The 10835-nt window shown below is 38.4% G+C and overlaps 1 protein-coding gene across 1 annotated transcript; it reads left to right on the forward strand.

Moving 5' to 3' along the window:
* The first annotated feature begins 404 nt into the window (after window positions 1-404).
* LOC144372862 (doublesex- and mab-3-related transcription factor A1-like) lies at window positions 405-6043 on the forward strand. The gene is made up of 2 exons (XM_078036111.1): window positions 405-1340; window positions 4343-6043. The coding sequence occupies exons 1-2, from the start codon at window positions 587-589 to the stop codon at window positions 5188-5190; spliced, it is 1602 nt and encodes a 533-aa protein (XP_077892237.1). The 5' UTR covers window positions 405-586; the 3' UTR covers window positions 5191-6043.
* Window positions 6044-10835: the final 4792 nt, after the last annotated feature.

Below are 10835 nucleotides of genomic sequence, written 5' to 3' on the forward strand. Positions count from 1 at the left end.
CCCATTTAAAATAACGCACTTTCCAAAGAGTACCAACTTGGCAGCCTTTTAGGCTGTGCTTTCTCACTAACTTTGGTCAGTTTTATCGTCATGAAGACTTCATCTGGGAAACAGAAAGAAAAAGAGCGTTCAAAATCCAGATCTTCAAACCTGCTTAGAGAAGCAAGGAACTGGAGAAAGGCGAATTTCAAGTCTATTTTAATTTAGGAGGGCGCGAAACTATTTATATAAAACTATACTCGCATAAGGAGGCAAGTGAGACAAAGCAGTTTCTTTGGGACAATGTGCATTTGCAGCCCATCAGGATGGTGTCTAGTCCCCTGCTCCCCCTTCCTCCTAGAAGGTCCCCAATCTCCGCCCCCGGCCCTTCCCGGACTTAAGCCTTTGGCCAGCAGACCGGTGGGCGGGGTAACCTCTGCAGCCTAGTATTGCAGCCTCGGGTTCAGGCGACGCGCAGAGCACTGGGGCACTTCCTTAGCCCCCAGGGACTGTAAGAGGCTTTCGGGGCAGCTGCGCTTCTCAGTGTCTCGAGCTCCGGGACGCGGTCATTACCAACTCCGGAGGGACAGAGTGTAAACTTGTCCTTATGTGGGTGGGGGACAGCCGGACGACAGCGTCTTCCTACCCCAGTATCCCTGCGGGTTCATCTGCGGGCAGCACCGTTCCCAGTTACAACAGCTCGCTAGAAACTTCACCAATGGAGCAGTCACAGCGTGGCAGAGGAGACCACAGCGGTAACGGTGTACTCCACCCTGGCCCGGGACTGCTGGCTGCGACCCCTCATCCCTCACCGCCGGCGTTACCGGTACCCTCGGGGATACCAGTTCCACCAGCTTATCTGCGGCCCTCCGGCCTCTTCCTGCGAGCTGCCGCCGCCACGGCGGGAAGCGGAGGCTGCCGGCCGGTTCCTAGGCTGGAGAGAGGCGTGAGCGCAGTGGGCAGCGGCTACCTGCGGACGCCCAAGTGCTCTCGCTGCCGCAACCACGGTGTAGTGTCGGCGCTCAAGGGCCACAAGCGCTTCTGCCGCTGGCAGGACTGCGCGTGTGTCAAGTGCACCCTGATCTCCGAGCGCCAGCGCGTGATGGCCGCCCAGGTGGCGCTGCGCAGGCAGCAGGCGCAAGAGGAGAGCGAGGCTCGGGGACCGCAGAGTTTCTTGCACCCTGGAGCCTCGGGTCCGGAGGTTCGGGCGTCCAAAAGCCGCGGTAGAACGGTGAATTCTCAGGCTGCGGGCGAGCGTAAGGCGGTACCCGCTCAGGAATTGGGTGCCTTGAGACCAGCTAGTGGTCTGGCAACCCCTGCTATCGAGGTTATCCGGCAAGATGATGCGGAGGACAAACAAGGTGAGTTGGTCTTTGGTGTGCTTTTTGCAAGTAATTGCTATGGAGAAAGAGTTTGGGGTGGGGGGGGGGCGGGAAAGGAAAACAACAACAACAAAACCAGTAGCGCCCTAGAGGCAAAAAAGAAAAGTTGTTCAAAAGAAGCTCTCAAGTTCTCTAAAACGACTTTATAGCAAGCATGTCAATGAGGGTTTAAGAGACCCAGCACCTTCACTTTGGAAGGCCTTTCTGTTTGTTTCCTGAAGTGACAGGAAAAGTTAATGAAAGGGTGAAATGTGGGTGATAACAGATGACGACTTGCCCTAGGAATGGCATTACATTTGCACAAGTTTGTTGTGACTTTGAACAGAACTTCGTTCAAGCGTGCCTTCAACGAAAAGCGTAGTGAGGGGTGTTTAGAGCTTGCTGTATACTTTTTTTCCAACTTTGGAGCAAGCCTCTGGCTCCAGCTAGAACTAGGTAAAAGAAGATCTATTAAACGATCTCTTTTTTTCTCTCTCTTTCTCTCCCTTTAATTTTTAAAGCATCCTCCACCAACTATTTGTCCGACTCCAAAAGTGTAGAAAGCTTTGGTATCTGAAGTTTTATTTCTTCCCATAGGACATACATTTAGGTTTTCCAGATTGCAAAACCATTGGTGGCACAATCACAGTTTAATATTGGAGATTTCTTTCTTTCTTTTTTTTTTTTTTTTTTAAATTCTTTGTAGTTGTAGTTGGGCAGCATGCCTATATCTGTTTATTTTCACGTGGTGCTAAGGATTTAACCCAGTACCTCACACGTGCTGGGCAAGCACTCTGCCAAGGAGCTACAGCCCAGCCCCAACTCCAATACTGGAGATTTCTTATCCAAGGAAGTTTACATTTTTTTTTCCTATTATTTATTGACTGCGGATTACTTGTAAATACCTTCTATTTTAGGATATGTGTGCATGTCTGTACAGACCTAAAAAAAAAAAAAAACTAAGGCTACCCCAAATTAACTTTTCTTGCTAATGTGAATACCATTGTATATCCATGAAATTCATAGCCCTCCACAGGCCTACAAGCAGTGAAGATTCCAGTTTAAAAAAAATTTTTTTAAATGTTCCAAACAGGTTGTAACATGAAATTACAAAATGATACAATAAATTTACTAATTAGAAACTCCTTGAATTGTGAAAATTGTAGATCTTAACAGATCACAGAATGTATTTTGAAAAAGATCATCTCTATATTGAAATGAGGCATAAATAATTTTGTGTTTTTACACATGCCAACTTTCTGCATATGGTCCAGTTTATTTTAGTAGACAAAATAAAATAGACAAAATAAGTAAAACTACTATAAGAAAAAGTGAAAGTTGGAATTCTTGAAACTGGCAGTGAGATCACCTGATGGCATTGATTTGTGGAATGTTTTTGATTCCCAGGTGTTCTGTTTGTAGCTAATTATTTTATTCTATTTTATTGCCCCAGACGACCCTCTATAGAAAGTAAGCCACCCTCTATTAGAAAGTAAGCCACATTTTGAAAGGCCACTCCAATGGCTTTTTAAATTGAAAGTTGACTGTAGTAAGGTATTGTTTAATTTATTCATTCACTGGACAAAAGACCAACAATCATTCAGTGAATAATATTTTCTACACAAAAGAATCTCATATTCAAAGGAAGGTGGATTATATGTAGTATCCAATTCTATAATACAAGGTATATTATAAAAATGATAAATGCAATAGAAGTAAAACAAGCTTTAGAAGTTGAGAGGATAGAGATGAAAGAAATGGCATCATAGTATTTTAAAGACAACTTAGTTTCTAAATATAATCAGTATTTCTTTACCAATATTTGTACTATGAGTACAACATAATAATGAAAAATTCTTTTATGTTGCTGTGGACATGAAATTTTAATACTTACTACTTTAAATGTTAAGGCAGACATACTTTGTGAATCCCATTTATAAGAAAAAATGGAATAGAGGATCAATGGAATTTGGCAGACTTGATTAGAAAAGTTGTATTTAGAGTTGAAAATTAGTACTAGAGTCTGATTTTTCAGTAGTACCATCCTTTCTTTTGTCAATACATGACAGCATTTTGACCCTCAGAGTACTAAATTTTATACATTTTAACTTTTGGATAAACATTTTTTATTTTAGAGTTTAGGTCTGCTTCTTAAGAAAACAGAAGAAACTATGAGTGTGTTATGTAACATGGTTGCAAATCACTTAATATTGGAGGAAGGGGTGTGATTTGAAGCAAATGCCTGATATGTTTTTAATAGGATTCTTTCAGGTTCTATACAAATGGCTGTAGTGCAATTTTTAATTTTCTTTAAAGAAATGTTTTAAACTTTTCTTAGTTTTTTTTTTAGGGATTAAAAAAGAAAATATATTTGTTTACAGAGGATTAAGAAAAAATACCAAGTCTATATCATCTCACAGAAAATGAATATGGAATGATTTGAGATTGATATAGATGACATTATTGCCCTAAGTTTGAATGAAATTAACGATTTTGTTATTTTTCCACATTATTCAAGTGAGTTAATTAGAACCTGAAATGTGAGCATAAGAAACCAATTATTGAAATTTAGCATTAGTAATTAAATAGAATATTCATTTTCAAGCTAAGATTACTTTATAAAAATTTGTTATCTAAACCTAACCTATATGTAGTTATTTTTATGTAGTGTCACTATGGGGGAAAAATATATAGTAACAAAACTCATGATATTTATGCAAATACCAAACCAACTATATGAGCAAATGTTGTGCAGTATTGGTGTTATGTTAACATCTCTGAGTAACAACACTCTCCTCTATTGATTCTTAAATACTAATACATTTACATGTTGTCTGTCCTTGTGATCCTGAAATGACTCCATTAAAAATTTTTAGTATGAATAAATGTTACTAATATGTTATTAGGAAATGAATGGTCTTATCTAGTATAATTTTTGAGTGGGTAATAGGTTTTGGGAAGTTTTTCTATATTTGATTCTTTTTTTACTTTCTCTTTCTCAGAACAAAAGGGGAGTCAATGTGACTCATGCCAGAGTGGACAAGAAGAGCCATGCTCTAAATCCCATCAGCTTTCTTTGGGATCATCTTCTAAGTCTAATGGTGTCATTGGGAAAAAAAGCATCAGGTCATCTACTTCAGAACACTCAAAAAAGCATGCTAGCATCCAGTCTCCTTACTCTGGGGAGCAATCAGGAGGTGAAGACAGTCCCAGGTCCTTATCATCCTCTGATCTGGAATCAGGAAATGAGAGTGAGGGAGCTAAAGACTGCATTGCAGTGAGAGCCAGCCTTCCCATGGTGTCCTCGAGACCAAGAGATCCTCTTGATATTCTTATCAGGATTTTCCCACGTTACAGGCTCACCTGGCTAGAAAGCGTTCTACGGTTCTGCAAAGGGGATGTGGTCCAAGCCATTGAACAGATCTTAAATGGGAAAGAACGCAAGCAAGATACCAGGGATCTAGCATACTCCAGAAAACTGGAAAACACAGCCTTTTCAAGAGCTTCAAATTTTAGTCTAGCTAGAATTGGTTTTGGAACTCTAGGTAATAAATCAGCTTTCTCTCCTCTTCACACCCCATCTGCTTCTTACAGAGGTGATTCAAACCTCTACAGCTTAAATCCTAGACTAGAGATTAGTCCATTACGACTGGCATATTCTTCGCCAGGGAGAGGGCTGCCTGGTTTTGTGTCACCCTACCTAACACCTGGGTTGGTTCCAGCATTGCCTTTTCAGCCATCTTTGGATTATACTTTTTCAGGGATGATAAGAGATACTTCCTACTTTCCCAGTAAAAGCTCAATAACTGGTAGTAGGCTGTATTTTAGACCCAGTCAGGACAGTCTGTAATGTATCTATTCATTCTCCCTTTCTGGAGTATTTCTAGAATTATGAAACACACACACACACACACACACACACACACAAACACATGCACACAGAGATCTATTAATGTACTTAAATAAGTATATGAGTGAATCACTAGGCCTTAAAAATGCTATTTCTTTTTTTTGTCAGCAATAAAAATAGATTTTAGATTTAAAGACTTTATTCAGCATTTATTAAGTGAAAGAAGCATTTAAACATTGTCTGTGCCTTGAATAAAGCTTTTTAATGAAATAGTTTTACTTTAAAGAATGTTCTCCCTAAGTTATCAATTGTAAAATTCCTGTTGTAAAACTACACTTGTTTATATTTTGGTGAAAAGTGGGGTTTATAGCTGTAAAAAAGTTTATGGAGCAATCTAGCATAATATAAAATGAACTAAGAGGAAGAATTTTAAATTTGAGGTAATTGTTATCCTAAAATTCTCATCTTTCCTTCCTTGTTCACAGGGTAGAAAAAAATTATTCAAAGTATTTTTAAAAAATTTATTTGTAGATAAGTGATTAATCATAAAACTTTTGAGAAATTTGAATTTCTTATTTTTTGCAAAGTCTTATTTTTCACTATCATTTGTAAAAACAAATGCCAATTTTAAATTCTCTTTGAAGTTAACATTTTGAATTATAAAGGCTTACTTAATGAATCTTAGGAAGTTGGACTGCGCGCCATCTTCTGGTCACTATCACTAATTGCAACTCAATTCTGCTGAGTGAATTATGTATGTATGCATTGTTTCCTAATGGTAGAAACTAACACTTCTGGTTTTTTTGCAACAATCATTTTGGATCATGCTACATTAAAATTTTCATATTGTAAAGTGAATTTCTACTGTGAATGATTTTAATCTTTTAATTTCCTTATGTCTGTATCTGAGAAAATAATCTTTTCCATATGTTGAGATAAGAATTAGCACCCATTCTCAAAGTAAAAATAATTTTATTCAGAAAAATAAAATAACTGCTCAGACAAATATTGATTGACTCTATATATTAGGCTTAATGCATTGAGGGAGATATAAAATTTCCAAAGGGGGGAAAATTGTCATTAAAATTTAGAGGTATTCTTGTGATTTAAAAAGTATATTTCGTTCTCCATCTGGGGCATTTGAAAACTGTTTATTTCAATAGTCAGTGGAAAATCCCTGAGGAAACTGCTTACTAAACAATTTTTATGAAGTTTTCTTTACGTGTCATCATTTTTTAAAAGGTCAGTAATTTTATTGTTAGGAATAAATGAAAACCCAGCTGGAATATAATAGATGATTCACTAGACATTTCTTTACATGTATGGATGTGTGTGTATGTGTAAATATACATACACTAAACTACTAAAGCCCTGTCAGTTCTATTCTCATGGAATCTTCCCTAAAGTCAATAAAATATTTCTAAATCATATTTGCCAGCATATAAAATATTAAGTCACTAAAGTATCAAATGCTGATTTGAGATTTTATATATATAATGATTATGTATTAATTTTAATGGTGTGTAAGAAAAGATTCTGTAAAATTTTGTTGCATTCAATACTCACTTCTTATAAAAAAATCTTTAGATTCTGAGTCTAAACCATAGTAATATGGCTGGCAAAAGTTAATACATCTAAGTGAAGAAATAATTTTGGATAATAGATCTCTTTGAGACAGATAAAACCAAAGAACTCTCTAAAATGGCCTGCAAGCACACAGTTTTGCATATAATTTCATGGGATTCTTGGATCTCCTAAATACTATTCAGGTTAGAATCTTTGATTAATATTTCTATTGCATTAATTCATTTATAGAATGCTATTTTTTAAAATGCACTAGATCCCATAGAGGATGTCAAATGTAAAATATGCTTTAAATGAAGTTATACTATATAGTAGACATCTGGATTAAAAATTCAATAATTCTAGAGTTGCTGAATTCTTCATGTGGTTTTCATTGGAGAAATGGAATTGCTTTTGAATGAAGAAGAACATTTATTTAGTAGTATTCAGAATTTTAAGAACAATTTATGATCTTAACTTTTCAGTTAGTCTACATAGATAATTTTATAAAATAGGTCTTTTGTTCAACCAGTAAATAGGATGTAAGGAAGTGAGACTCAGCAGTGGTAGTATCCAGACCCAAGATTAGAGGTACTTTTGCAATTTCAGACTCAGGTCTGAGGGAGGATTTGTGTCTGTTTTGTTTCTTGATAGCTTTTGTGTGGTGTCCAGTACCTAAGTGCTCAATAATAGTTCTTCACTAACTCAATTAAACAACAGTTTAAAGAAGTAGCATAGGAATTCATTTATTCAACACCTCATCATTAACACTACTTTGTGTCATACACTAAGCTAGATAGATGCAAAGGATACTTGCATGAAAACACAGGCTTAGCCTCAAGATGCTCACTGTCTATGTTATCACGTGTGCAGAAAAGCAACCAACCAATGGCAGCATTTGACAACGTTGGTTAATTATCTGTCCAATAGCAGAATGGCTATCTTATAGTGCACCATCTTTGTGTGTGTGTGTGTGGGGGTGGTGCTGGGGATTAGAACCCAATGCCTCATGCATACAAGGCAAGCACTCTATACCAACTGAGCTGTATCTACAGGCCCTGAATGCATCCTCTTATTTAAAATACCATGTAGAGAAAGCCCATCAGAGACGTGGTTGGTGGAGTCTTTCTTTACTGCTTCAATATTGGGACAGAATCATCTATAAGCTGATCAGAAAGAGTAAATACTGGTTGGATTCATGAATACATTTCAAGTCTAAGACAATAAAAATTCTAAGAAAATGAAAACACTAGACCATATTTGTCAATAATTTGCTCACTAGAACTTTTTCCTGGGTGAAAACCTCCCTTTGGTAAGAGGTTAAAAAAAAGACAAAACAGTGTATGATTTCTAAGCAATAAGACAAGTAGAGGTTAGCATAAGACATGGAGCTGAGGAGGAGGGCTCACAAAGGACACAAATCCAGAGAGATGTGTTAGTAAAATGTATATGAGGTATACACCAGTATTTCTTCCTAGAGGGAGCACTAACTTTGCAGATGAGCTCTAGGATAGACTCAGCAGGATGACTTGGGCAGGTAACTCACTCTCTGGGCATTTGTCAATTTTCAATAAAATAAAGATATAAATATCTAACTTGCAAGATTCTCAGAGATAAAAGATAGCTTGAATAAACTGCAAAGTACACTAATGCTTATATATTGGGTGCTAAATAAATAACTGTTGCTGTTATTAGTTTGTATTACATTTTCTTTGCCCCCTGGTGGCAGTCTCTTAACAAGGAGTACTCTGTAATTTCATTTAATCCACTTGGTGGATGTGGAACCCATAGAACAGTTATTACTAGGTGAACAGGCTTCATCCAGTCCAGATTTCCTGTTTGATTGTTACTTTCATAGGTTAGCCACAATTTCATAATGTATTATTGTGCTGGGTTTCTGTTTTTGCAACTAAAAGGCTCAGGAGTCACTCCAGTTAAACTGGGCTAACTGGGCTGCACAAAATAACCACACAAGAGACACAAATACCTTTTTCTTTGGGGTCGCTGTGACGGCTCCTCTGACCTTAAGGGTCCGCAGAAAGAGAGAGAGTGAGAGCATGGGCTGACCCCTTTTTGAGGGAAGCTATTCAAATGAAGCAAGGGGTCAGGTTTCAGGGGGCTGAGTATCTTCATAATGTCCACTTTCAGCAGGTTGACTGACACCTGGGTAGGCCACACCCAAGGGCACAGTAAGAAAAGGGGACACACACAAGGCACTTCCACGGAAGATTCTATCCTAAACAGGGCAAGGGGTTATATTACAAAAGAACAGGTGAGCGTAGCTTCACCCATGGGGCTGTAGCAAGACACACTCATGAACGAGACACCGCCCACATTTCTGTGACTGAGCACCTCAGCACCCAGCCAGGGAGTGTGACTCAGTCACGTGTAAGATTAGTCTCCCACATTATTGTATATGTGTTTTGGATTCTTTTTAAAGATTGTGAAGAAAATGAACAGCAAAACCACGGTTTTGTGTTCATGTTACCTTGATCAGTCAAGAAAACAGTCCCTATAAGTATATGTGGAAATAAGGGAGTTAATAGAAATTTGATCTAACACAGAGGAGATCTGGGAAACAAAAGGGAAAATGCAGGTCTGAGAGTAACTCATCTGCCTAAAGCACCGTGTGAGTGAACAAGTGGGCACTTTCAGGAAATTTGTGAAGTCCAGCCTGACCCATCACTTACAGTTCCCAGATGCATAGTGAATGAAATCTTTGGGGGATCTCAGGCCTCTGAATAGTTATGGGCTCTGTGGGTCTGCGGGAGGCCCCTGGTGCGTGGGTCAGTGAGGCAGGAGGAAAGCTGGTGTGGAGTAAACACTGGATGTCAGTCCTTGATGACTTTGGTTTTACCTCTACTTGACAAATTTCACAATTCTTTCCTGGGCCAACTTTCAGTCTGAACCATACAGGGAAGGGAATTCTGGGAAATGTAGTCCCCAGTTTTAATTAAACACATACTGCACAATCCAGTCCAGTTCTTGTCAATATGGCTTTCATACGCATATATTAACCACATTCCCTTACAAATAAGGGCCAAAACAAAGTTATTCTTTTACCAAAAATTGAAACAACTCCTCTCTAATGAAAACATGCATACTTTCTCTCCAAAATAGGACACACACAGTGACCCACCCATCTTGGGGGAGGGCTTATTCCTCTTTCAGCTAGTTAAATCCACCTTTGACTATCCTATAACTTTAATCCTGAGATAGAGTGAACCACTACTAGTAAATCTTGTTAGAGTAGGGAGTTGGGAAAGGAGGAAATTGCTAAATGCAGATGGTCCCTGATTACCACAGTTCTACTTACGACTTACCTACTTTACGATGGTGCAAAAGTGATCAACATTCAGGAGAAGCCATAGCATAAATTTTGATCTTTTCTCAGACTAGTGATATGTGGTATAATACTCTCTTGACATGCTGGGGAGCCTCAGCTCCCAGTCAACCATAAAATCATGGGGGGTAAGCAACCAATATTCTGCAGTGTACATTTTTGCTGAGTTAGGATGTTTGGTAGGTTAGATGTTGTTAAATGCATTTTTGATATTACGATATTTTCACTTTACAAAGGATTTTTTTGGGATGTGATCTCATCATACGTCAAGGAACTTCTGTACATGTACACAAGCACACACACAGAGAGATATACTTTAAAGCAAGGAAAAAATAAATGTGTCTATCTACTAGAGCTCTCATGCTTCATATGGGACTATCACTGGTCATAGGATCACAGATGGTATCTATAACTTTCCTTTTCTACTGTTTCATATCTTATTCCAAGAAAATGTCTCCATTAATTGTGGTTATTACTATGGTGGGTGACCCGGGTCCTCATTCCTGAAGAGTGTGGCCCATTAGCAGTCCTGCTTCTGTGAGGTTGTTTCGGCCTTCCATTAACTTTTACTACAAATATTGGAAGACTAGGTGACACTCCAGAGGATGTCCTGCATACTGGAAATACGACCATCTGCCTCTTTCCTGCTATTTCACTGGCACAAGGTGCCTAGCATAGCCAATAGTAATCTCAGGTTCCAGTACACTGTTGCCTTCTCTTATGGTATCATTTCTCATTT

This window comes from Ictidomys tridecemlineatus, unplaced genomic scaffold (assembly GCF_052094955.1).
Source record: "Ictidomys tridecemlineatus isolate mIctTri1 unplaced genomic scaffold, mIctTri1.hap1 Scaffold_1763, whole genome shotgun sequence".
In the NCBI taxonomy this organism is placed as follows: domain Eukaryota; kingdom Metazoa; phylum Chordata; class Mammalia; order Rodentia; family Sciuridae; genus Ictidomys; species Ictidomys tridecemlineatus.

Coding starts and splice junctions, on each gene's coding strand:
- LOC144372862 (XM_078036111.1), top strand. CDS start 587: ATGTGGGTGGGGGACAGCCGGACGACAGCGTCTTCCTACCCCAGTATC. Junction 1,341..4,342: donor TGATGCGGAGGACAAACAAG/GTGAGTTGGTCT, acceptor TCTCTTTCTCAG/AACAAAAGGGGAGTCAATGT.